Consider the following 27,958-nt stretch of genomic DNA (forward strand, 5'->3'; position numbering starts at 1 on the left):
GCTCTCTAAATGCACTCTTTTTTCTTTAACAGAGAATAACCCACCCATGTTATTCCTGAGCCAAAAACAGCCCTCGGATCATCAACTCAATTAGGAACTCCCAGCCTCACAACTGCATACCATCGGTGCTTCCCTACCACTCTAACACCCTTTCTATCCCCATGGCCATTAATGACACATTCCCCATCTTACAGGATGATTCCTCCACTGGTACTCTTTTTTCTGACCAACCCATCATCTCATATTGCTGACCACCTAATCTGTGTAATCTTCTTGTTCACAGCTCCCTTCACCGCCCTCAGTAATAATCCACACCAGACACTTTCCCCTGCAACAGAACTTGCTGCTGTAACAAGCCACGTTGTTGTTTGAGTGAAGAACGCTATGCGGAATTGGGGAGACGAGTCAGGAGAGATTTCTGACAAATCCAAAATGTTAGGCAGAGGCGTAGTCGAGGGCGAATTCCGGGTTCGATACCAAAGACTATCCAGATGGGGAAAGGCAGACAAATCCAAAGCGCTAGACGAGGTCAAAGGGAAGATCTGGTTCAAGTATCCAAAAAAGGCAAGAGGAAATTTAGGTAATGCGAGGCAAGGAGTTCTGAAGAAGCTAACAATACCGATCAGTGTTCAGTGAAATGGAGAGGGTTTAAGTAAGTCTGGAAGTGGAGGGTGTCTTAACAAGTGAGGTGCTCTGATTGGATGAAGGGATAGATTGGCAGGGTTTGAGGAGATTGCCTCCAACTGGTGCTTGATTGGGATGAGACCGCTTGGCAGCGGACGTGACAGCTGCATCACTTGTAAATTTATATTCAATGCAACATACATTTAAGGCTCCTCTAGACAATTCTGGATCAATCAGTTGACATCTTGTATCTCCAGCAACCTTATTTACTGGATGTCTTGCAGAAAATGCCCAGCTATCTACATTGGTGAAACAGAAAGGAGACTGAGAGACCATTTCAGGGAATATGTCAGGGCTGTGAGGATCAAAGATCTCTCCAAGCCCATAGTTTCCAACTGCGTTCTCGAAGAGGGGTTTTGGAACTCCTATTGCTGGAAGACATCTGAAAACCAAAATTATCCTGAAACTAGGATCACACCTTCCCCCTTCTTGTTTCCTTCTAATCCTCTCTATTCATTTGCAGGTTTTGACTTCTCAGCTTCTCACCTTTCTCAGCATAACACCACCTGAGTGTGCTTCTTTCCTGCTCCCGCCTCCTTTCCACTCCCGGCTTTTGTTTTAACTGCTGATTTTCCTCTCTCTCTCTCATATGGAAGAAGGATCCACGGCTCAAACGTTGTGTTTCTTTTATTCTCTTTTCAGCATGGAATAAACCTTTACTTCCTTATTTGACCCACAGGTGCAACATACTGTACTGTAAAAAACACATTCTTCCTGTTCAGAAATATCACCAGACTACATCCTATGTTGTCGCTAACTGTTGTAAAGCTGATCAACAATTTTGTCTGGTCTATCTCCTGTAAATCTCCTTAAACTGATTACTGTAATGCTCTACATGCAGGGTTATCTAAATCCACATTGAACAAACTTCAGTATATCCGGAATTTGTCTGACAGAATTTCAAACAAGGCTTGTGCAAGTGATCACATTACTCCTATCCTTTGAGTACTTGCACTGGTTTCCTTTCAGGTTTTGTGTAAACTTCATCTAAAAGGCTCTGCATGGCTCGGCACATCAGTACCCATCTGAGTTACTGCCGTCCTACTCCCCACCTCGCAACCTTCATTTATCTAATTCTGGTCTCCTGTCTATCCCCCAAGCCCATCTACACTCAATGGGTGACAGGGCCTTCTAAGCCATATCACCCTGCAACTCACAACTGGCAACCCACTGAAGCTAAACAAGTGTGTGCCTCGTCAGTACCTGGATGGGAGACCTCCTGGGAAAAACTAAGGGGTGTAACCCCAGCATCCTAGCCAAATTTTCTATTGGCCTTTACCAATCATGGCCTCCTGATAATCCCCATCTATGAATTGGCTTCATTACTCTGTTCTCCTCCCCACTAATAGCTGATGTGTGATGAGCATTCTGGCGCAATATGGCTGCTATCACATTATCCAGGGTGGATGCTGCACATTGGTGGTGGAGGGGAGTCCCCATTACCTGTAAAGTGCTTTGAGTGGAGTGTCCAGAAAAGTGCTATATATGTGTAAGCAGTTATTATTTTTTATTATTATTATTCTCCTACTATGTTCCTAAGCTCTGCAATTCTAACCCTAAGGATATCAGAGAATCACATTCCCGAGCACCTTCAAATTAAGACTTAAAACCTTCTTCAGAAAGGAATTTATTTAACTAGTTCTGTTTTCCCCTTTACTTTCCTACTGTATTCCAAACCCTAATTATAATTGTGTAATTCTGCTGTCTCCTCATTGTGTACTTTTTTCTTGCTGTAAAGTGCTTTGAGAAGCCACTTTTAAAGGCTCAATATTGAATAAAGTTAATTATTTAAAGACTTTTTATTATCCACTGGCAATTTATCATTTAGAACTGATGGTTATTTTTCCATTATACTTGACTCATATGAGTAGTATAAAGCGACACCTTTCGTCAAACTTTTGACAGGTACCACGCCCCCTTTTCCAGTCAATGGTCGTCCGCGGTGGTTGGCTGTCCCGCTCCCTTGCCAGCCAATGTCGTGTTGTTATGTGTGCATGTCCCGCCCCCTCAGGAGCCAATGGTGTGGGTCGGAACTCCCGCCTCCCCCCCGGCCGGTCGGTCCGTCCGGCGCCTCAGGGTCCCAAAGCCCCAAGGCGGCGCATCCCTCGCTTTAGGTGTGTGAAAGTGTGTATTGGTTTGGAAGGGGACCATGTCTGCCGCGGGGTTGAGTGCGCTCTATTATAACCCTCGGAAATCGGGTAGTTACGGCGGCGCGGGGAGTCTGGTGCGGGCCGCGAGATCCCGGGGTGTGAGCGGCGCCAGCCGCGGCCGGGTGGTCGAGTGGTTGTCCGGCCAGGCTGCTTATACGCTGCACAAGCCGTGTCTCAAAAGCAGCAGGGTTGTAAGCACACACACACACACACTGACTGCGTAAAGTCTCGCGGAAAGAATTTGCAGGACAAACACCAAGTGAAATGTGAACCGCTTTATTTCAACAGTAGGTTTTCAAACACAGAAACAGCGCAGCAGAACTTTTCACACAAGTTACAGACTCCAGTTTGCAAGTATGTGAAATGTGAACCGCTTTATTTCAACAGTGGGTTTTCAAACACAGAAACAGCGCAGCAGCACTTTTCACACAAGTTACAGACTCCAGTTTGCAAGTATGTGAAATGTGATCCGCTTTATTTCAACAGTGGGTTTTCAAACACAGAAACAGCGCAGCAGCACTTTTTTACACAAATTACAGACTCCAGTTTGCAAGTATGTGAAATGTGAACCGCTTTATTTCAACAGGGTTTTCAAACACTGAAACAACGCAGCAGCACTTTTTTACACAAGTTACAGACTCCAGTTTGCAAGTATGTGAAATGTGAACCGTTTTATTTCAACAGGGGTTTTCAAACACTGAAACAACGCAGCACACATGCGTTACCGGCTCCTGTTTGCATTCAACAATTAAATGTTGGTGCGGAAAATTAGTTCGGTACGCGTAACCACCACCCCCACATTGCTGAGAAACTTTGCGGCATCTGAAAAAGCATTCATAACCCCCTTCCGCTCCCCGTGTCTAAAGCCACGCGAACCACACTGGGCGATCCGATCTAGCAGGGCAAAAAAATTTGCCTGCGTAATCAGCGGGATGGTGTTACCACAGGTTCTGTGCAAAACACGCTGTATTTTGGAATACACACTGTAGAACCCCCCAGGCTTCCTTTTCTGATCTGAAAACATCAGATCTGCAATAATTTCACTCAAGTTCTCGACATACACATCTATCTCTTTAACAAATTTAAGGACATTAGCATTCGACTCTTTGTTTTGCATATCAAGCTTTGTAGAGAGAAGCGTGTAAAGCACTCTTAGTAAGAATTCAGACGTATACATTCGAAATTCTTCATTCTTCGGACGATGGCACACCCGGGTCTGTAAAACAGAGTGAAACCTGTATTCACATTTTACATAGATCTTTTTTTTTCAGCTGTAAAAATAAGAATAGTGTTTCTTTTGCAACTCATCAAAAGTCACGTCTACTAATTTTTCATCCAGCTGTTCAAGGGTGGCGTGTACATGCTCGTATGGGGAGCGGTCCTCAATTATATTTTTTAGCAACTGTTTTATGCACCGCTCAGTGTCATTTGTAATGGTGTACGAACCCAGACACCGGGTGGTGTACAGAACAGCCGATAAAATTCGGGCTAAACTGAGAGACTTATACATTTCTAAAGCGGCAAATGTCATGTCTTCACACCCATCTGCGTAGCCGCCAGACAGGCATGTGTGACCCAGCTGCCCGGGATGGTCAATCAAACAGGCCGGGCAGTCATCAACCAGGACCCCCTTTAAACAGTGTTTGAAGATGCAATAAACTACTGCTTTCACAATCTGGGGCATAACATCGGGCTCATTAGGGACATGGGCATCAGCTTTATTAACATTTGGGCGAACACACAAGCATAGACACGAGACATTCACATGTGCCGGTAGGCTGAAGATTGACCTGTCCACATCCTCTTTATTCTATTAAAGGAAAAAGAAAAGGAAGGCTTAACAAAATAGACATGCTTTGTACCTAAAATATCGAGCATTTAACGCACTTTTGAGCTAAGGTTTTTCGTTAATATTTACCATTTGTAGCGTGGTATCATCGCTAGCAACCGGCTGTTCTTCAACATCTGGTACCCCAGCTGAACTCACACCCCCGCCGCTGTCACAGGGCGCAGAGGGTGGGGTCGGGTTTTGCTAAAAAGAAGACCAAGTATTAAAATGACATACGCTAAACACCGATACAACAATTCCACGATCAGAAAAAAATATTTTAGCCGCCTACCTCTTCACTTTGTAGAGTAGCGGACCCCGTTGTTTCTCCACACAAAGAAGCCATCTCAGCAGCTCCGCGGTGTCTGACAGCTTCAAGCACGCACTGAGACCCTGTCAGGCCGGAGCGTTTAAGAATATGCGCCAATGGTGTAACACGCCTACATAACACAAGACATTTTTCAATTGGTTGTGATGACCCCCCTGATTTATCGAGAGCGAAAAGTATTCACATATCAGTTTATAAGTTTTAAAGTATTAACACACAACGCAAACATAAATGATGTGTTTCACCAGAAAATAAATTTTAAACACGCGGGGTTGGTCTTAAAGTTTTTAAAATAACGTAATAAGACACAGTTTATTTTTAATAACACATTCGCGACAGCTTTTTCGAAAGTTTGAGATAAATTTCCACACAGCGCAAGCATAAAAGTCTTTAAGGTATTAACAGACAACAAATGATGGGGTGTTGTTCTTCATACTTTAACGGATTGGTCCTAAAGTTTTAAAATTGTTTCCCAGTAGAGATAATTTGTGATGTTATTGGAGACAGCGGTGTGTGTTGGGGGATTAGTTAAAGTGGGGTGGGGGTGGGGGGAACCCAGGGAAAGTTTACAAACATTTTAAATTCATGTTGTAGTGGTTTGATGGGTTTACTGAGACAATTATCAATTGTAGCAGTAACCACGAGGTTGTTCGTTGGGGCTTTTAGAAAATCAATCGTCAGAACAACTAACAACGCACACACACGGGTTCAATACACGAGATACATTTATTAATATGAACTGTGCACCAAACATATACTAGTCTGCCTGGATACGAGCGGCAGACCTTACTGTGAGGGTTATCAATATACAAGGTATATAATCTCGAAGAGATGCAAACACAAAGAGATACACAACAGAGAATATATGTCAATATATATCGTTCGGTTACCAAATCGCTACTCAGTGTTATTACCCACTGTTACTCTAAACTCGGAAGTAAATACATTACTCATGAATTAAATTGATAACAACTTGTGTTGAGGTACAATTAAATTCTCGAGACGCAATGTAGAACATGGGGTTTACTTATCCACTGTGTTTGGATTTGGAATTTCCCAGCACGAACACCAAACCAGCTGACAGGCTCTGTTGCAGCCTCTGTTGCAGCGGTTGTCCAATGGGCGTTGTGTCGGCGTCCTCTGGCTACCGGCCAACCAGTCGAGGTGCAGCTCGGAGTAGGACGGGCGGAGGAATCTGACTGCGGCGCGCAGGGCAGTCGTTGCTCCGAGGGGATCTACCAGCAGTCCGGCTGGCTAGTAGAAAGTCTCTATGCACAGAGTGTGACCGCGAGTCCTCACAAGTCACTCTTTTGCCTGGGAAGAAACTGGTTCGTTCCCGGTCCAGCGCTGCTTCTGAATAAGCTATTCAGGTTGTCGACGAGGGTCCAACTGTAGGCTGCCGTTGATCAAGCGGAGCATTCACGTTGGTACAATTCTGAGTACGTACGGGATCCTCGGCCTCGCTCTTAGAACAAAGTCCAAGTCCTTTTGCAGACAACAGCAGTTGTCACGTGATTGTCTCTGAGGATGCGCGAAAATGGCCAAGGAGAGCCCAGAACTGAGCTTGCGCTCCCTTTTTGATCAAGACCCAGATGTGTGCTGATTGGTTGAGAGTTTGGCGGGCATTGGAGACCCACGTGGTATTACCAGTCCCTGATTGGTTGGTCAAGGTGAGATATAAGTCACTTACTCTTGACACTTAGAAATGCAGTCCAGATGTCCATTCGGCACTCCCTAGACTGATAGGCGCCAGTGGATGACCATTGATCATGATAGCCAGGCTTAGCTAATGGCATCCCCGTCTGGGAGCTTGCTTCTTATCAAAAGAAAAACATCTTAAATCAACTTGCATGAATTCTTTCTCTGTGGTTGCACCACAGAGATGGAGGGTGAGATGGGGCCTCCTTTAGGAGCATACCAACGCTTAACTCTGTCTTATTAACAAGCATTGCCGCTACATATCCCCCCTTTTTGAAGGTCACGAGGTCCTGAGGCGTTGTTGCCTTCAAAACAAAAACAGTGTTAAGTGATGTTTGTTGTACCACGGTGGATTCTACCACCCAATATTCACATTACCTCTCGAGAATTTGTACAGGAAATAGTGTTGGAAAGAACATTGCGTATACCTGCTCTCAGTTATAAGGTACCTAGGAATGAGGCATTGGGCATCATCATTAGCCCTAGACCTTAAACTTCCGGCAATTCACTATCAGTATCGGATAGCTCTGCAGCAGGCAGACGTTTGGGAGTGGTTACCTGATTTCGGTGATAAACCATTGCTCCCTTTGTCTCATTCAAACTACCCCGCAAGGCTTTGATACAAGAGAACAGCATCCAACACATTACCCCAGCCATGATCCAGCTACCCAGCAGCAGTGTCAAGATGACCACGTTTATTGTTCCTAGCGCCCCAGAGGATCCACAACGACTGTGCTTGGGACCTACCAGTGTAGTTTTTAAGTTTGTGTCGTTAAGAACAAATTCGACTACCTGTACACCCTCAAGACTTACTGTCTCTTGGATTCTCTCATCCAAGTCAACACCGTGTCCTCTGAAAGCGTCCACAATCTCGAGTTCCGTTTCATACAGTTCTGACTCCAGGTGATACAGTGCTAAATCGTTGAGATGCACTATCGCTCCTTCAGGAACTTGTAGAAAAACTGTTTGGTTGGGTAGCTGCACTTCGGTAGCTGTATCATGCCTGTCATATGTTATTGTAACCATTAACTGTGGTGTGCTGACCAGCCATTTCTTTCCCACCTGCTCAACCTGGGGTTCGTTAACCTCTCTTTTGCTCGTCACTGTGGCTTTACACTTTTCAGTGGCAGCCCCCTTTCTGATACCACACAACCTTTGAGTTGTGTCCCTAAGGAAAGGCTTACTTGGACATACCCAGTGGATATCCTTGGTTGACATACACAGTTCCAGGTTTGGAGCAAGATACAAATTTGGATCATCCTCCTGGTAAGCTACGAGCGGTGGGGTGGTCAACTTCACATGCATGTCCCCCCTCCAGAAGCCAACGTTCGATATAGACTTGAGTCTATAGATATCCTTGCCACTCATGATGGGAAGGTTCAACAGGAAACCTATTTCCTTGGCTTCGGGGTTGACATGTATAGGAATGGCACTGCCTAGACTGTATGCAAGATGTACCTGTAATGGCTGCACCATCTCAGAAGTGGTTGTCCTAAGTACTTCTTCTACTAAGGACAGTGGAACCAAGTAAGTTGGAATCTGTCCCATGGCTAGGCTAGTTATCCTGGCACTAAGCTCCCTAAGCAAATCCTGCATCAGCATTCTGACCTGTTGCACGTAAGCATAATCTCACTGTAACACGTCGACAATCCTGCCCACGGTGTGGAGGGTGTTATTTAACACTGCTGCATGAAGGTTTACTGCTAATATTGTGCCCTGTAAGGTTTTCCCTAGGCTTTCCAGCCGCTGCTGCTGTTGATATAGCCTGTCCTGAATTTCTGGCATTTCCTTAAGTAACCCAGACACCTGCCTTCTCAGGGTGGTCAGGGTGACAGTGTTAGCAGCAAACAGACCAGCTGAAAATAGCGAGCCCACGGCGGAGGCCGCAGCAATCAGACCCCCCAAGAACCTTTTGGGGCGGCTGAGGCCTGTCATCTCCTCCTGGCTGACTGTTGCCTTTCTCAGCTGGCGGAGCATGTGTATAGTGTCTAGCTGGGCATGCCATACAGCATCCTTAGCCCACTGCCTGCCATGATGGGACACCCTACTGTTCATGTTGATGTGCTTCCGAAACACATCACCTGGGTCCAGCCGCACATACACTCGCTGAGTATATGTTCTGCAATTTGTTAACAACAATCCGGGAGCGTCCTGCAGGACTATGCCGGTAGGAGGACCGGGTTCCACAACTTCAAGGGGCTGTGTTGAGGCGATCCACAGCACTGTCAGGACCAGCCGTGGCAGTTTTAGGGTTCCCATTCTGGAACACAGATGAGGCACATGGTACAGTTCCACTATAATTTTGAATATATTTTCCTAGGAGGACCTACACTACAGTACCTAACTACCTGCAGCTACAAAGGGGCACCCCCCTCTTGATCGGGTTTAGACTTTTAACCCTATTCTGTGTCCTCCGGCGCCATTTGAGGTGGGCGATACAACTGGAGGTGGTTGCGATGCACCCACTTATAGACCAGAGATTGTCTTCCTTTTTCAATCCGAATTCGATAAGCTACCGGTGATACCTTATCGACAATCTCGTGGGGTCCTGTCCAACTGGGTAAGAACTTCCGGGCCACCCCTGTGGGTTTGGCAAATTGGAAGTACAGGACCTTGTCTCCTACTTGGAGTTCCTGGTTAACTGCCTTTCGGTCATAGTATGCTTTCCTACCCTCTGCACTCCTTCCCAGATTGTTCTGGGCAAAAGCAAAGGTTGCCTGCAGATGTGCTCGCAGGTCTGACACATACTGATGGGCCGTAGCAGCCCCCGTCGTGCTCAGGTCCTCCACCCCATAAAGACAGTGTAGGGGAAGAGTCATCTTCCGACCTGTCATCATCTCAAAAGGTGGGACCCCCGTAGAGCAATGGGGCGTGGCTCGGATGGCCATCAGAACCAGGGGCAGCTTAATGTCCCAGTCCCTACTGCTGGTGGAGACAAACTTTTTGAGCATACTAACCACCGTTCGGTTTGCCCTTTCTGCCTGGCCCGAGGATTGAGGGTGGTAGGAGATATGCAACTGGGCCTTGACCCCAAGCATATTCCACAGGGTTGCCATTACTGTAGCTGTGAAATGGGTTCCCCGATCCGAGTCCACGGTCAGGGGGAGTCCCCATCGACTGAACACATGGTTCACCAACAGCACTGCAGTTGTCTCTGCCGTGTCGTTGGGCGCTGGGAGGCACTCAATCCATTTTGTGAATGCACACGTAACCGTGAGGAAATATTTGTTCCCTCTGGATGACCTCACCAGCGGCCCCACCCAATCCATTTGTAGATTGGACCAGGGGAATGTCATGCCCTTTTTCTGGAGTGGTGCATGGTGCAAGGGCCGTGATGGTTGGAACTGGCTACACATCAGACACCCCTTTACATAAGCGGCGATGTCTTGGCCCATGTGAGGCCAGAATGCCACCTGCTGGATAGTGTCGTATGTGGCCTTGATTCCCTGGTGACCCCCACAGGGCTCGTCATGAGCGTGTTGGATCATGACCCCCCGATGGCAGCGGGGAACTACCCACTTTGGGACACCTTGTGCAACTGGTACACAAACCAACAACCCCTTTATAATTTTTAGGTTGTCTTTCACCTCTGCCAGCTCCTTCAGCTCTGGAGACTGGCTCAGCACCTGCTCCGAAAGAGGTTGACGCACTGGGTCAGCGATATGCTGATACATTAGCCCAATTGCTGGGTCCTGTTTCTGCATTTCCGCAAGATCGGTGTTAAAACCCTGTGACCCAAGCACTACAGATTGAGGGTCAGCTCCGACATCCTGTCTAGCCCTGCTTCGGGTGACCGCCTTGACCTCAGCCACGGTTTCTGGGGGTAGCCATTCCTGCTGGAACTGCCAGGGTTCACCCTCTAAGGCGCCAGATTTAGCCAGCCGGTCGGCCTCATCATTCCCGTCTTTGTCGGGTCCCTTCACCTGGGAGTGTCCCTTCACCTTCCTCCAGTAAACCATCATTCCAGCCTCGGTCGTGAGCTTGTCACTGGCCAGGAACAACTCTTTGTTCTTTACTTCCTTGCCCCGGGCATTTTTCATGCCATTACCCTTCCAATACGGAAGATGGGACACGAAGCTATGTCGGGCGTAGTTCGAGTCACTACAGATGACAAATTGTTTAAGGCCATTTGTCAGGGCCTGCTGGAGGGTGATCAGCACCCCAGCTACTTCCGCATACTGACTAGTCTTTGGTCCTAGCTTATAGCGGGTCGGCCCACAGGGAGTATTGTCTTGCCAGACTACTCCTACCCCTGCTAGCACCTGCTGTTCGTGGCGAAAAGAGCAACCGTCAACATAGGCCATGGGTAAGCCCTGGCCCACGTTTTCATCGTAGTACCGGTGATTGTTCAGTAGCTCAGCAGCGGGAATTGTTTCTGGAGCTTCCATGTCAGTGTCACAGCCGTGACACACTTGGCCCAAAGCCAGGCCCTGTCCCAGGTACATTTTCTTGCTCTGTGCATAACGTACCTCTATCTCATAGCCTTGTAGGGCCATCATCCATGCCACAATCCTGCTATTTGACACCCTGCCCGCTTTCAGTCTCTGGCTATGCAGGAATGTCACAGGTTGGTGGCAGGTTTCGATGATGATCTTTTGTCCCCCTACATAACTACGGAAGTGTTCTACCGACCAGACCGTAGACAACAGGGCCTTCTCGCAGTCCAAGAACTTCTGCTCCACTGGGCTCAGGGCTCGACTGGCATACGCCACCACCCTTCGCTCTTGGTCATATTCCTGACTCAGAGCAGCCCCAAGGCAGTGCTCTGAGAACCCTGCTTCAAGGTAGAAGACCTTATTTTTGTCAGGGTAGGCCAAGCACGGCGCACTACCGAGTCTGCGCTTCAGCTCCATTACAGCCTGTTCTGAGGAAGGTCCCCACTCAAAGGGCACGTCTTTCTGCAACAGCTTGTGGAGGGGCCTTGCTATTTCAGCGTAATCCTCAATGAACTGCCGGGAATAATTACATACTCCCAGAAAGCTGCGCAGTTCAGACAGGTTAGTGGGCGACTTCATATTCTGGATAGCTTGGACTCTGCTGGACTGTGGCTGTATGCCTTGGGCTCCAACCAATAGTCCCACGTACTCCACTTGGGTCCTACACCACTGTCCCTTAGCCAGAGACAGTTTGGCCCCTGCACGGGAGAGCTGGGTCAACACATGCCTGATCTCGGCCATGTGTTCTTCCCAGGTCTGACTCCGCATCAGAATATCGTCCACATAGACCAAGTTGCCCCTGGCGGCTGCATCACTCATGGCTTTGTGCAGAAATATGTTGAACTCCGCTGGGGAGTTGGAATACCCAAAGGGGCATCGATTCCAGGTGAACTGCCTGTTTCCAAAGGAAAAGGCCAGTTTGTACTGGTCTGTCGGTTCTACCTTAAGGGTCCAGAACCCATTGGCCACATCCACTGTGGTGAAATATTTCGCTGTTGTCACCTTGGCTAACTCCTGATCTAGGTAGATCATTGGCCATCGTGACAAAGGAACCTGTTTATTCAACTGCCGGTAGTCAATGGTCAGACGCCACTTACCATTGGGTTTCAGCACCGGCCACAGTGGGGAGTTATAAGTGGAGTTACACTCCCTTATGATCTGACGCTCTAGTAGAGCATCCAACGTCTGCTTTATGGACTCGTATGCTGTGAGGGGAATGCGATACTGCCTGACATAGGTTGGGCGGGCGCCAGGGGCCGTAGGAATGCGCACTGTGTGCAAATCCGTCACCCCGCAGTCATAGGCGTCCCGTGCAAACACTTCCTGGAAATCCTGGAAGATCTGACGCAGCTGCTGACGCTGGCTTTCCATTTCCAGGGCATCTGCCTTACCAACCTGTTCCTGTACCTGCTCCAGGAACCCCGCTTTTGACGGCATGGCGGTATCCCGGGTCGCACTCTCGGCTGAGTGGTCCGTCGGAACCCCTGCGTGTACTGTATACACAACCATCTCATCCTTATCGCTAAGGTCCACTCTGCACACCTCCTGGTTGCAGAATCCCTCTATTGGCATAATTGCAATCATCCGCCGGGGGTAGCTGTAGTACACCTGCTCGGTCCCCCCCTCCCTGGCCAAGGGACCAGGGAGCTGCCCCAGTACTGGGATGGCCAGTTCGAAATCATAGAACCCATTGTCAATTACCAGTCCCATGTCAGTGCGAGCAGGGATTTTGACATCTTGTTTTGCTATGTTCTGCACCAACAGGCAGGTGGCTCGGCCATTCCGTTCCAGTCTGGGGGTACCACAGACTGCTAGGTTCAGTCTGATAAACTGAGCTGATGGTTGGAAGAAAACCATCTCAGCATCCATTCTCTGTCCCTTCTTTAGGACAAGGCGTACCGGAAACCCTGCTGTTGATGCAGGAACGATCAGGTCCGATTCGTTTACTACCTGGCAGGCCTGAGGAATCGTCTGACCTGACCGAATGTTCTCGGGGTCGCCGCTTAGAGAGTGGGCATCTGGGTTCACCCGTGTCCACAGCACACTGTTTACTGTGTCCAGCTGGGCGCCCCGTCGAACCAACAGGTCTGCACCAATACAGACCGAATGGGTCAGCTGAGGTGGTACCTGGAAGTAGTGAGCAAACTTCCTTTTTCCGATGGAGATGGAAGCTGCACAGCTTCCTTTGCTCCAAATAGACCTATGAGGTGGGGGTGCCCACCACAGAACCTGTGATTGCGTCACCAGGGTCACCTGACGGCTTCGCGACAGGTCCTCGAACAGACCTTCACTGATTATGGACTTCTCAGAGCTGAGGCTGAGAATTACATCATCAACCTGCACTTCTGCCACCTGGACCCCTCCCACCACCATGGGGTGGTAGTCCTGGCCCCCCTGAGGTACCAGGGCGCACAGAAAGGACTCCCATTCATTACCGGACAGGGAGATCCACTCTTCTTCAGGGATGAAAAAGGGGTGTGCTTTACCTGGCGGGTCAAGCAGCTGCTCGGAGCACTGCTCCTGTAGTTGGGAGACCGTGGGAGTGCTGGCCTGGGCAGGACTTCCCTGTAGTTTTGGAAAGCAAGAAGAGACATTTATTTCTCGTCCAAAGGAACCAGGAGGATCCTCCAACTCAGCTATGGTGTTCAGTGGGCACTGTGTGATCACAGCATAACCACTGAACCCCCCTTTTTGCTGTACGACAGGCTTAGGGTGCTTGACCTGAGCCCACAATTTTCAACGCTGGCAGTCCACCAGAGGCTCCAGCCTGTCAAGCAGGTCTTGGCCAATGAGTAGTGGCTCTGTTTTAAACCTAGAGATGTAAACAGGATGCACCACGTTCATTGGCCCGAACCTAAGTGCCACCCACACTCGGTGTGTGATCCTGGCATGATCCTGGGTATAGCTGGAAATATCTATCTTACACGGTTCTACCTTAAGTCTGATGCCTTTTCCTTTCGCTACTCGTTTGAGCTCGCTGAGTAGATCGGCTGACATCAAACTAATTTCAGCCCCAGTGTCAATCAGTGCTTCTCTATCTAAGACGTTTTCAAGAGAAACCTTGATATAAATACGCCTTGCTTTGCCTTTCTGGCTGAGATTCCCTAAGAATTGTTGGAAGCTTGCCTTTTCTTTGACTTCAGGGGCGGGGTCAGCGCCCAACTCAGAGTCACAGCCTTCTTCCAGGCAGGAACCCTCCCACCCAATCAGATAGACTGAGGGAGGGGTTTGGGATGGATCCCCGCCTCCTCCAGTGAGAAGGGGCGTGGTCCCCCTAAGCTCATTCACGCTTTCGGCATTCGGTGCGGAAGGTTTACCCTGTCCTGATCTCTCAAGCAGGGCTTGTTCAAGCCTGGCCAGGCGGGTTGCAGTCGACTCCCTTCGTCCAGCCTTCTGATAGGCTCTGCCTGTGCCCTTGCCTTCCCCATAGCGCTCACGGCGGCTCTGACGCTTAGTGTGGTCCTGCCTGCCTATTTTGCGCCGGGGCTTAGCGGGCTCAGGAACCTCAGCTCCCTCGAGCTGAGGCGAGTCGTCAACCCTGCTGGCTTTAGTGGCGAACACGGCCGTTTTAGCAGGTTTTCGCTCTGAGGAAGCAGAGACTTCAGCTCCCCAGGCTTTTTGAGCCAACCTTCTAATGTCAGCCATTTTCATCGCTTTTGCATCAGTGTGCATCACAATCATTTTCCTGATTGAGGGATGCAGATTAGCAATGAATAAACCTTTGAAATTCACGTTCTCTTCGCAACCCTCTTCATTCCGCCCTGCAAAATAAGTGCGCCTAAGCCTCTCATAATAGTCGCGAGGGGCTTCAGCTTTTTCGTGCTTAATATGGTGCGCAGCGGCCACGGCAGCTATGGGATCGATAAAAGCCGAAAATTCTCCGATCATTGCCTGACACAGCTCCTCAAAGCTATTACAGACCTCCGGTCCTTGTCTAGACATCCACTCGTGGACCGCTCGGCTAGTAGTTTTCCTTACTAACATAGCCTTTTCCTGTTCGGACGCTCCGGGCATAAACTGCAAAGTGTGTCTCAGCTCATCGATGTAGGTTTCCACATTATTCCCTGACACTGACGGGTCAAACCTTTCTACATCTTTGGCTAACTGCCTCAGGGAGTGGAGGTTAATTTTTACGGTTTCTCCGCGGGCAGGGGGTCTCTGCCTGAATTGCATCGCCCTTGCGTCTCGCGCAGGACTTGGCGATCTCCCCCATGCCGATCCGACCACGGACCCTGGCCGGGAGAAACCTCCCCCCGGCGCGCTGGGTGAGCGCTCCGGGCTGCTAGATGGGCTGGCATGCAAGTGGAATCTAGCCTGTTTTGCTTCCAGTACGGCAGCATCTAACTCCTTTTGCCTTTCCTGGCTGAGCTCATTTAAACGCTCAATTTCTTTTTCTTTTTCTTTCAAGCTCGCTTCCAGGTCTCTCCTAGCTACCTCAGCCGCAGTTTCTCTAGCAGACAGGTCATCTAATTTACCTAAAACTTCCCTGAGTCTGTCTTCACTTTCCTCATTTTTCACTCTCTTTTCTCTGATTATATCCAACAACTCAACTCGCTCCGCCTTATATCTTTCTAGCTTTCCCTGAAGCTTTTGAAACTTTGTCAGCTCGGACAAAGACAGTTCCAGCTGTTTAGCTAGATTTAAGGCGAAACTCGATAGGACCTGAACTGCGTTCACGGACCCTCCTGTGTTAAACTGGTTCGCTACCTTAGCTACTAAACCTATTTGCAGCTTCTCAATATCATCAAAGTTCAACTTTTCGATACCGCTCCAGTAACCAGGATTGTCGTCGCTAGAAATAGTACTTATAAGCGACTCCACTTCAGACATTTTAGCAGCCATTGTCATTACGTCAGAGAAACTTTAAGAGTATTACTTTTTTTTTTCTTTTACCAAAATACAGTATGGAATCTAAACACCCGAGCAGATGGATTTCCAATCAGCACACATTGTACTAAACGCTAGAAAACAGGGGGAATTCTTTACGCAGTTATCAGCACACCCGGTATTCGCGTATAGAAGCCGCGGTGCTGTGCTGAACTTGAACTCACAGCAATATCAGTTATTCTGTGCGATTGATTCTCATTTCATTCTAAACGGCCCACCCAGGGACACCAGTAAATGTAGTGGTTTGATGGGTTTACTGAGACAATTATCAATTGTAGCAGTAACCACGAGGTTGTTCGTTGGGGCTTTTAGAAAATCAATCGTCAGAACAACTAACAACGCACACACACGGGTTCAATACACGAGATACATTTATTAATATGAACTGTGCACCAAACATATACTAGTCTGCCTGGATACGAGCGGCAGACCTTACTGTGAGGGTTATCAATATACAAGGTATATAATCTCGAAGAGATGCAAACACAAAGAGATACACAACAGAGAATATATGTCAATATATATCGTTCGGTTACCAAATCGCTACTCAGTGTTATTACCCACTGTTACTCTAAACTCGGAAGTAAATACATTACTCATGAATTAAATTGATAACAACTTGTGTTGAGGTACAATTAAATTCTCGAGACGCAATGTAGAACATGGGGTTTACTTATCCACTGTGTTTGGATTTGGAATTTCCCAGCACGAACACCAAACCAGCTGACAGGCTCTGTTGCAGCCTCTGTTGCAGCAGTTGTCCAATGGGCGTTGTGTCGGCGTCCTCTGGCTACCGGCCAGAGGTGCAGCTCGGAGTAGGACGGGTGGAGGAATCTGACTGCGGCGCGCAGCAGTCCGGCTGGCTAGTAGAAAGTCTCTATGCACAGAGTGTGACCGCGAGTCCTCACAAGTCACTCTTTTGCCTGGGAAGAAACTGGTTCGTTCCCGGTCCAGCGCTGCTTCTGAATAAGCTATTCAGGTTGTCGACGAGGGTCCAACTGTAGGCTGCCGTTGATCAAGCGGAGCATTCACGTTGGTAGAATTCTGAATACGTACGGGATCCTCGGCCTCGCGCTTAGAACAAAGTCCAAGTCCTTTTGCAGACAACAGCAGTTGTCACGTGATTGTCTCTGAGGATGCGCGAAAATGGCCAAGGAGAGCCCAGAACTGAGCTTGCACTCACTTTTTGATCAAGACCCAGATGTGTGCTGATTGGTTGAGAGTTTGGCGGGCATTGGAGACCCACGTGGTATTACCAGTCCCTGATTGGTTGGTCAAGGTGAGATATAAGTCACTTACTCTTGACACTTAGAAATGCAGTCCAGATGTCCATTCGGCACTCCCTAGACTGATAGGCGCCAGTGGATGACGATTGATCATGATAGCCAGGCTTAGCTAATGGCATCCCTGTCTGGGAGCTTGCTTCTTATCAAAAGAAAAACATCTTAAATCAACTTGCATGAATTCTTTCTCTGTGGTTGCACCACAGAGATGGAGGGTGAGATGGGCCCTCTTTTAGGAGCATACCAACGCTTAACTCTGTCTTATTAACAAGCATTGCCGCTACAACGTAAAGTTTTCTAATTTACAAGCACCACATGTATTTCACGCAAAAATGTTCTTAACAGCGCAGCGCGAAAAAATAAAACCTCAAAACGTCAAGCTTGGTTTGTGAACACGTCCCTTTAAAGAACAGATACATAATAAAAAACATTTTGCTTGATAATATTCTTAGCGGTCTGTTGGTGAATCAAACACAGACACCGCGGCACATTTTCGCCACGTTTTAACAGCTATAAAATTTAGACACCATTGTATGTCTTAAAATAATATAGATTTTAACATTATAACGGTCTAAAACGTTTTCTAAAATGTTTCTTAAAATAATTTCTACAGACCAGTATGTGCACCCCCAACGATACCTAAGATTAATGGTTTTATGGGGGGGCCATGTGTGTTTCTTAGAAGAGAATGTTTATCGGATTGAGTATAAGTACCAGCGGTTTAACAGGCGAAGATTTGGCTGGATTCCAATTCCTACAGTCTCACGTTATCGCCTAACTCGTCAGAATGGATCACGCCGATCAATTACAACAGTCTGAAGATAGTCTATTTACAGACTTAACACTGTTCGACTTGATAGACGAAGACGAGGATTCCACGAATTTCAGCGGTATGTATATCTGGCTTATTGTGAGACAATTACAACGTCACAGTGCATGTCTCGTGTTAGCTATAGTTACAAAACGTTGTATAATATTTGTATACTAGGCAATATTGAATGATTATAATGGAATTACCGTGGAGTTGTGCCGTAATGTGGTCGTGACTGTGTGTATCCATTCATCTCCATTAGCCCCGAAAACCACAGCTGTAAAAAGACCAGTTACGGCGCAGCACAACACTGGTGAGTAATTACGACAATGTTTTGAATAACGCTTTACGACCATGTGAGTCTTAAAGACACAGGGGTATATACGCCACACCAAAACTCGTATGTGTCTATTCCGCAGACGCGGGCGAAGGGACAAGTCGCTACACATTTAAAAAACCTCGTTTGGGGTTTGCATTACAAACCCAAAACCTTGTGGAGACACATGCAGATGTTCACATCATACCAGACGGTGCGGGGGATATGATCAGATCGCCTGAGAGAAGAGGTCGGTATTATATAAAACATTCTTTTAGCATGGCCATTTAAACGTGTCTATAATAAAAATCCCCACCGTTTTTCTATTTTACACTAATGGTATTTTCCCACTCCGTGCAGACCCCGGACCTTCAAAAAATAAACTGCGACGAGCCAAACAAGTTAACTGGGGCAACGAGCTCAAAACGTCTGAAATCAACAAGCAAAGGTTAATATAATTTAAGCGTGGTCAAGATGTGTTATGATCCACTTACGGTAAACGTTACTTCTTTTGTTAGGATGTTAATTCGCTGAAAGATCCTACTTCGCGTAGTTTTCTGTTTGGGAGTGTTAAAAAACCTTATTTTAAAACTGCTTAGCTTTTAAAGTTTAAAGTGACTGGGCTGTGCGAGGGTCTACAGGCCGTTAACCACGCCGCTTGACCCAGTAGCGCCACCACAGCCATCAAGGAAACCGGTGTAACAACATGTCCGGGTAACTTGTTCCATTCACCCGCAGCCCTTTGTGTAAGGATGGGCCACATGTGTGGCGTTTTTATCATAGTTATCGTAGTTTTCTGACTTTGACAGTTTAGATTTAATTGATTGTTGTGTTGAAAAGTCTTTTATTTTTATCACAGTGTAGTTTTCAGATTTTGAGATGTGGAGCATTGGCGTGGTAATAAAAAGTCTTTTATTTTTTCACACAGCAGCTGTATCAACGCGCGGCGAAACAAATGTGGCGGAAACGTCAGACCCTAAGGTGGTGACTGCATCGGAGACGGCTGTTAAGACGCTGACCAAAGCCAGACGTGTCAAGCCTTCGGAGCGAAATCATAACGCGCCTAAAGACTTGGTGTTGGGTGATGTGCTAGATTCAGTGCGCGGTATTACACAGTCACTATCAACGGCGATCACTAATGAGGTGTCCAAAAAACGAGCTTTAGAGCGTCTAAGAGCGGTTTTAGCCGGTGTACAGACCTTGTTTCCAAAACAGATCCAGGTTTTCACCGCTAACCTCTTAGATATAATTTCTACAGAAGATGCCGCTCTAAACTCAGGATTTCAGACCATGATGATGATATTTCATGCTTCATTGGTGCAAATCCCCGGTGATAAATGACTAAACATGCGGTCTAAAAAGTGCTTAAAAGACCGACCGCTTGCCACCATCAAGCGTTTGTACATAAATAAAAGAATTAAACTGGCAAAAGCATGTTTGTTGCGTCGTCAAAGATTCAGAGAGAGGCATCAGATTTCCCAAGGGTCGCCCGAACCACGCAATGAGAATGCCGTGGTAGAAAATAACTTAAGGCCCGAGGGTGTTGTAGCAGAACAGGATGGCGGTAACCGTGAACCGGTTGTACTGAACGATCTGAATCAGGTTGGTGGCGGTGCAGGGGCGAATAGAGACCCCTTAGTTTTCCTGGAGCGTATACGTAGTTATAACAGGTCTTATAATAATTTTAGAGCAACAGAGCACCACGAAGAATTTCGTTTTGTTAATCTCGACAGAATAACCTCGTATGTACAGGCTATAGACGCTGTGCATGGTGCAGTCCAGAGAATATTGGAAGAACTTTCTCCAAACATCGGGGCGAATGATTTTGTACAGCTGCGTTTGACTGCGGGTGGTTTAAAAAAACCCTTGTTCTCACGCAGGAGACACCCCGGAGAATTAAATGCTGACGATTTTTTAAGCCACATCTCAGACCTCTTACAGAGCCACACAGAGGTTCTCACCGATGACAGCCTCCGATTAGTGGTGACGATAGTTAGGAATATGCAGGGGGGTGCCCGCCGAAGATTTAAATCCGTTCTGTACAGCCGGGTAATTGCTCAGAAAAAAGCGCACCTTATTGACTTACATTACACGGGCGGTAATCTGTGTTTCGCCGGGAGTGTGTACGGTTTGTTGAATGAAGGTTGTACCGATGGGGAAATGTTACAGGGCGCTAAACGAATGCACAAAGAGTTGGGTTTTCCAGAGAATCGGAAAATTAGTTTGTCAGACATTACCGCTTTTGAAAAACATTTAAAGGTGGTCATTAAAATTTTGTACCACGACCAGGGTGATTGGAAATATTTTACAACGGGGCCCACGCCACCAAATTCTAAAATACTTTTTGTTCTACTGCATGAAGAGCATTTTTATGGGGTTTTAAATATTAAAGCTTTTGTGGGGGCGGCGTATTTTTGCACTAACTGTCATGCGGCGTATAGCCACAAGAACGCACGCGCCTGTGTTAAAGCTTGTAAAACCTGTTTAGATCCCCAGTGTTGCGAAATTGATGCTGAAATTCAGAATTGCCCGGCCTGTAAGGTCTTTTGTCGTAGCTCTCAGTGTTTGGCGAGACACTTGCGGAATGCGGCGACGGGTGTTAGTAAGTGTGAGCGCAGGGTTTTTTGTGAGAAATGTGGGGTTTATAACCTTGCAAGTCACAAATGTAAAGAGAAACTGTGCTCGCGTTGTAACAACGTGATCGACACCCCTGACACACATTTGTGCTACATACCGCCTTTGGACAACCCCAAAATTTCAAACAAGTACATTTTTTTCGACTTTGAATGCATGCAAGAAACGGGGACACACATACCAAATTACGTCCACGCCCTTCATATTGACAATAAACGAAGCTGGGAATTTTATGGTGAAACTTGTCTAAAGGATTTTGTGTGTACATTTATCGATAGACGTTTCAAAAACCATACGTTCATATTGCACAATGGCAAGGGATATGACAATTACCTAGTGATCAGACAGTTGTTAGCTGAAAAGATGGACGTTGAACTAATTAATCAGGGTGGTAAGATAATGTGTATGACCGTAAAAGCTCTGAACATCAGATTTATCGATTCTTTAAACTTTCTGCCTATGAAATTAAGCAAACTGCCGGCCACCATGGGGTTCCCCGGGTGTAAGGGTCATTTTCCACACTTGATGAACACTTCAGAAAACCAAAATTATGTCGGACCGATGCCTCCGCCAGAACTTTACGGCGTTAACTACATGCTGCCGAGCGAGAAAGCCGAGTTTTTGGTTTGGTATGAAGAATGCAGGGGAAGTGTGTTTAACTTACAGAGAGAGTTGAAACGTTACTGCCAGTTGGATGTGGCAATTCTAAGAGAAGGCTGTATCAGGTTTCGGGACGAGGTCATGAATATGACCAGACAGACACGCGTGACTGAGTCAGGGGCCGCCTGCGTTGTCTGCATCGACCCCTTTCAGTTTGTGACCATCGCTAGTGTCTGCATGGCCATGTTCAGACTTATGTTTTTACAGGAAGAGACGATTGCGTTGCTACCCCATGACAATTACCACCGCCAGCAAAAACGATTTTCTACACCCAGCATTCAATGGCTTATGTACATCGAACACACAGAGCCCGTTAAAATCCAACACGCGTTAACCACGGCCGGTGAGTTCAAGGTTGGCCCATATTTTCTGGATGGTTATGCTGTAATTGACAGAGTGCCGACAGCCTTTGAGTTCAACGGTTGCTTTTTTCACGGTTATAGCGTTTGTTATTGTGAAAACGATTTTAATCCGCTGACAAACACTACTTTTGGCTGGTTGTACAGAAAGACGATGGTTAAAATTAATTTTCTCAAAATGAGAGGTTTTAACGTGCGTGTTTTGTGGGAGCACGAGTTCAGAGACATGCTTGTTGAAAATGGGGGCTTGGGTAAATTTCTAACAGCCGCGCAGTTACCAGAGCCTCTGCAACCGCGCGAGTCGCTTTTTGGGGGGAGAACAAATGCGATTTGTTTGCATTACACAGCGCAGCCCGGTGAAAAAATTCATTACTATGATTTCACCAGTCTGTATCCGTTTGTGAACAAAACTAAAAAATACCCACTGGGGCATCCCCGAATAATATATAACAACTTTGGAGATTTAAAACGGTATTTCGGTTTAGCGAAGGTGAAAGTTTACCCACCCAGACGTTTGTACTTTCCAGTTCTTCCAGCCAAAATTGACAAAAAACTGTTTTTCACACTGTGTCGTACGTGTGCTGAAACAAAACAGAACACCCCCTGTGAGCACGGTGATGAAGATCGCGCCTTGACTGGTGTCTGGTGCACCCCTGAATTACAGATGGCCTTAGATCTGGGGTATAGAGTGTGTAAAATTTACGAAATTTGGCATTTCGAAAAGGCCTCACACGATCTTTTTACCGACTACATCAAACTGCATCTGAAAGGGAAACAGGAAGCTTCGGGGTTTCCAGAGTGGTGTACAGATGTCGCGAAACAACAAAGATATATCAGCGAATATTATGAAAAAGAGGGTGTCCGGCTGGACCCCGGCAACATTAAAAAGAATCCGGCCAAAAGACAGCTTTCAAAAATTGCCTTGAACAGTTTGTGGGGCAAGTATGGACAAAGAGACAATTTACCACAGACCACCATTGTGAGAAACCCCGATGAATTGTTCAGGTACTTATTTACGCCATATCATGAGGTGTCAGCCTGCGAGTTTATCGATGAAAACACAGCCTGTGTTACGTGGAAACACACTAAACACCACTATACGGGCCATTCAAACACTAACATTTTCATCGCTAGCTTTACAACCGCCTATGCCCGCTTGGAGTTATACAATCTGCTAAGTGCTTTGCAAGGCCGCTGTCTGTACCACGACACAGATTCCGTTATCTTTGTGAGCCGGGAGGGTGAGTGGAATCCGGAACTGGGTGACTACTTGGGTGAGCTGACCAGCGAAATCGCTGCTGGTCAACACATCACCGAGTTTGTATCAACAGGACCCAAGTCGTACGGGTACAAACTGTCTGGAGGGAAAGCCTGTTTAAAGGTAAAAGGCATTACGCTCAATGTGAACAATTGTGAAAAAGTTAACTTTGAGAGTCTGCGGGACTTGGTTTTTGACTATGGCGTTAACCCTTATGCAGAGTGCCGGGAATTTAAACACATTTCTATTCAACAGCCGATGATCGTGCGTGTTAAAAAGGATTGGCGCATTGAGACCCGGACCTTAAAGAAAACCCAGAAGGTGGTGTACGACAAGCGGGTGCTGCAAGAAAATTTGACATCGTTGCCCTACGGATATTAACACGATGGATGTCAGGTTAAAACACCCTTTTTCATGCATTTTGTCCGGACCCTCGAATTGCGGTAAAAGTTATTTTATAAAACAGCTCTTGGAGAGCGGTGATACCGTTATGACTCGTAAACCCGAAAACATAGTCTGGTGTTACAGCTGCTGGCAACCTCTATACGACGAGTTGCTTGTGAAATTTCCATACATTCAGTTTATAGAAGGACTACTGACGTCGTTTTCCGACGACCAGCTACTGCCGCCGGGTAGTGTAAATTTGATTATAGTTGATGATTTGATGGAGTCTGCGTGTGAAAATAATGAGATAGAAAAAGCTTTTACCAAATACGTACACCACAGAAACCTCAGCATCATGTATATCGTCCAAAATGTGTTTTGTCAAGGCCGGAAAAGTAGAACCATAGCGTTAAATACAAAGTACATGGTGGTGTTTAAAAACCCTAGAGATAAACTACAGATTACAACCCTGTCCCGGCAGATGTACCCCGGTAAAGCCAAATTTTTTTTGGAAGCGTTCGATGATGCTACTAAAAAAACTTTCGGTTACTTGTTGGTGGATTTAAATGCAGACACCCCAGATGACTATCGCTTGCGAACAGGTCTTTTCCCCCCAGATGTACCCACGGCTTATGTATTTAAAAAATCTAAAAGTCGGTGATCTCACAACCACAGACTCAGTCGAAAAAACACGTTCGGGGCATCGTCATGTCTTCACGCGTTCGGAGAAACCTGACTCTCTTAAATTTTCTGGTAAAAGCCGCCCCCAAGCAGCGGAAAGCTATTCTCTGCGGAGCTACAAATGATCTTGTACAGGCCATAGCTGAAATCGCCTTGAATACCTTGAAAGGGAACATACCGTTATCTGCTAAGCAGTTTGAGACCCTGAAGAGAAAGCGTAAGCTTATAAAGACTTTGAGTCGAAAGGGTCTTTCTCTTAAAAGAAAGAGACTCTTGGTGAACCAGTCTGGTGGTTTTATCGGGACCCTGTTGAGTATTGCAGTACCACTGATTACGGGGCTTCTACAACGTCAATAATGGAGCACGCTGAAAAAATGTACCTGGTACCTCAGAAACAGCTCGATCGGCTCCGAGAGCGGTCTGGGTTCGAAAGCGATGTAAGAAAAATAACAGCCCGTCGGTTGGATGATGAAATGCGTGACATTCTGCAGAACGCGCATCTGGCCGAATATAAAAAAGTGAAATTGTACAGCCAGGTGTTGCAACGGTATTTGACATTAATACGCCAGGAGACTTCCGAAAAGGGGACTTTAACCGTTGTACTACCGGAAAATGCACCCACCGAACTATCACGCACGTTAGCACAACCGCCGTCATCGAGCGAGGCTGACTTTGGGTATATTTTGGACAGCGTGTCTCAGCGGTTCCGGAGAAATGCTGAGATATTGTTAAAGACCATGGCCCGCAATAAACCATTAATAGCCTGGAATGAAAAAGGGGAATTTGTGTACAAGGGGGCACCCGTTGAGGGCTCTCACATGATTGATCTTGTCAGGGCTCTCACGCAGCAGCAAGCAGTTGCTGTCGGTAAGAAGCCAAAAGGTTGGGATGTCTTCATGGAGGCTATGGCAGAAATCAACGTGCCGGGCACCCTGCTAGCCAACGCTGGTAACCGAGAGCTACTTGAAAAACTCAAGGCTGCCCTGCCGGGGTGTGCAGCGTCGGTCAAAACTTTAAAACAACCGGTAGAGTTGTCGACGGTCGACCCGGTCTCTATGATAACCGCTGAAAGGAGACGCTCATTAATACCTAGACCCACATGGTTGTCTTTGTAATGTATAATGTATAATGTATAATAAAATGTATAATAAAAATATTGTGTTGATTTTCATTCATGTTTTGTGTTCTTTTTAAATAATAACCACACAGACGTCGAAATGGTTCGATTTCATTTTTATTTTAGGCGATCGATTAACATTTATGACATGTTTTAAATTGTCGTAAACACCCGCATAATTGAACATTCGTATTTTCAAAGGGCTTGAAAGGGTACAGGGGTCTCCGTCTCACACGACGTCGGTTTTTCAGAAACATTTCCACCATGCGGTCATTCTGGATTGCATTCGTAGAATAAAGTTCTAAAATGTTTCTAAAAGATAAACCTTTACATCTATGGTATAGAAAAAAGACGCAATGTAGACCGCAGGTCACTGCAAAAGAATCTTGCAATTGTCTGTTGTTGTAAAATATGGAGTTAGCATTTCTGTTTAAGAAATCAATAATGTTCTTGGGAAAGAAAAAGGCTTCGGGTGAAAATCCGTAGGAGTCGAAAAATTCTGCGCCCTCGTCGTCGGGTAAGTAAATAGCCAGCCAGTGTTCACCGGGGCGGTCGTGTGGGTGAGTATTAACTATTAAACACAACGGGCGCCGCGCCAGTCTCTCGAGTGGTAGGGTATCACTGGGGAACACGCCTAGAAAACTGTCTCGGGTGTAGCGGTCTCGGGTTAGAATGTCTTCCAGCTGTTTGGTGTTCATCTTTATGTGCAGGTTGTGTGGCCTCCCGTGCTTTTTAGCTGAAGTCGTAAATGACTTGACGTCTCATATCCAGCTCTATCACGTTGTCGAACAGCGCGTACACAACCATGTTAACTGTAGTGGGTAGCGGTAGCGCGAAGCGTATTTCAGCTCTCAGATTACCCGTTTTGATAAGTGAATAATGTCCTGTGCACTCGTCGTCGGGGCTGAGGTTGAAAGCGAACAATGTGTAACCGCGCGCGTACTCCTCGCGGTCCACCAGAAGTGGTTTGTCTTTCAGACGCTTCCCGGCTGTTTCCACAAGATTGAAATATTCACGGACGCAATGTCCATTCTGGAAGTCTGGTTGAAGCGGTTTAGTGGGGATTTGTTCACCATCCGCGTAGAGAGCCAGAAAGTTAATGTTGTAGTGTTTAAAATTGAAGGGGTTTTGAGTAAAACTGCCGCTGAATGCCGCGTTGTCCACAAACCCCAAAATGACCACTTTGGGTAACTGTCCGAGAAAGAGGTTTTCTTGGTTACACACACGGCTCCCTGCAGGCAGGCTGAAGACTTTCATCTGTACGCGGTCTATGGGGTATTTAGCGTTGGCCGTCAGGAGTGCTTCGGCGTGTCCCAGTCTGACCCCGGGTGACACTCTGACTCTTTTCACAAACAAAGATGCAGAGAGTACGCTCAGTTTGTGTTCTCCGGCGTTGTTCATTAAGCAGAAAGCATCTCTGTTTCGCGTGAGTTTTATTTTCAGGTCTACACCATTCAGTAGTAGTTTGTCCTGAAAAAACAGGTCGGCGTGAATGTGACCCAGGAGCTCCAGTTTTCGGCTTTGCGTCGTGTATGATGCTCTTTTTCGGAACCCCTGATTGGGACCATCCAAAATTGTGGACTCGTGTTCCCCGGCTGTGTCTTTGTAAAAGAGCCCTGTTGAATACTGCGTCTTCAGCGTCTCTTCACTGTAGTTCAGGACTGACTCTATAAAGGCTCTGTAAGGATAGCAGTTGTTGCTCTGGCTGATCAATCGGTCTCCTACGGTGATGTCAACCTGGCTGAAGATGGCTGCGATGGGGTAGTTCACCAGGCTCACACGGGCTGCCGCATCAATGTCCCGACCGTCTGCTTCCGTTATTTTACAGGTCAAATAGAGCAGGGTGTTGTTTAAATCTAAATAATCTTCTCCGTTGCCTGCGACGTAGAACTCCAGAGGTGCGTTTTCCGTTAGGGCCGTGAGGGGTGGAACTTCTGTGTAAAAGCTTTTCTCGACGCTTGTTTGGGTAGGTGCTAATTGAAATATGTCCAGCTCCGACTTGGCGCATTCTGCAGACCCGCCGTGAACAAAAGCCATGTTTAAAATATGTCTCGTTTCGTGTCTCGTTGATTGCGGTGTGTCACGCTCTTCTTGGTCGACCTGAAGCTTTTATGAGTTGCCTGTCTGCGCTTAGCCGTTCTTTTATCAGGTTTCGGCGGCCCCCGACGGTGAGATGATGACGTCTGTCTTTTTCTCTTGACACCCCTGCGGATGTATGCTAGACCCGAACCTTCCTGCTGATGTGCAGCCACCTTAGACATGACCGCGCTTGTAACGTTGCCGACCACGTCTTTGGTGATGTTTTTAGCTGCCGATCCCATGTGCGGCTTAGCTATTTCAAACCCGCGTTTCAGAAAAGGCACGGCTTTTCTAAATAGCGCTCTGAAAATACCCCCGATACCAGCGCCGTACTGAACCGGTAGCCCTGAAAATCCTGGTAATCC

At 47.0% G+C, this 27,958-nt stretch overlaps 1 protein-coding gene across 1 annotated transcript; it reads right to left on the minus strand.

Annotated features, from left to right (window-relative positions):
* Nucleotides 1–3,524: 3,524 nt before the first annotated feature.
* On the minus strand, nt 3,525–27,835 carry LOC148820915 (uncharacterized). The gene is made up of 8 exons (XM_088933410.1): nt 27,745–27,835; nt 26,375–26,503; nt 25,329–25,462; nt 24,785–24,897; nt 4,955–5,102; nt 4,753–4,866; nt 4,600–4,644; nt 3,525–4,050 (listed from the first exon to the last, which is right to left on the minus strand). The coding sequence occupies exons 1-8, from the start codon at nt 27,833–27,835 to the stop codon at nt 3,583–3,585; spliced, it is 1,242 nt and encodes a 413-aa protein (XP_088789536.1). The 3' UTR covers nt 3,525–3,582.
* Nucleotides 27,836–27,958: the final 123 nt, after the last annotated feature.

Source organism: Atractosteus spatula, chromosome 14 (genome assembly GCF_055471065.1).
Source record: "Atractosteus spatula isolate fAtrSpa1 chromosome 14, fAtrSpa1.hap1, whole genome shotgun sequence".
Classification (NCBI taxonomy): Eukaryota; Metazoa; Chordata; class Actinopteri; order Semionotiformes; family Lepisosteidae; genus Atractosteus; species Atractosteus spatula.

Excerpts from the sequence above, each read along its gene's own strand:
- LOC148820915 (XM_088933410.1), bottom strand. The coding sequence starts at position 27,835 with ATGGGATCGGCAGCTAAAAACATCACCAAAGACGTGGTCGGCAACGTT. Across the intron at positions 26,504-27,744 it reads GGCTGCACATCAGCAGGAAG|CCGGGAAGCGTCTGAAAGAC; the intron begins GTTCGGGTCTAG and ends TTGTGGAAACAG. Across the intron at positions 24,898-25,328 it reads TACCAGCGTTGGCTAGCAGG|ATGCGCGTTCTGCAGAATGT; the intron begins GTGCCCGGCACG and ends ATATTCGGCCAG.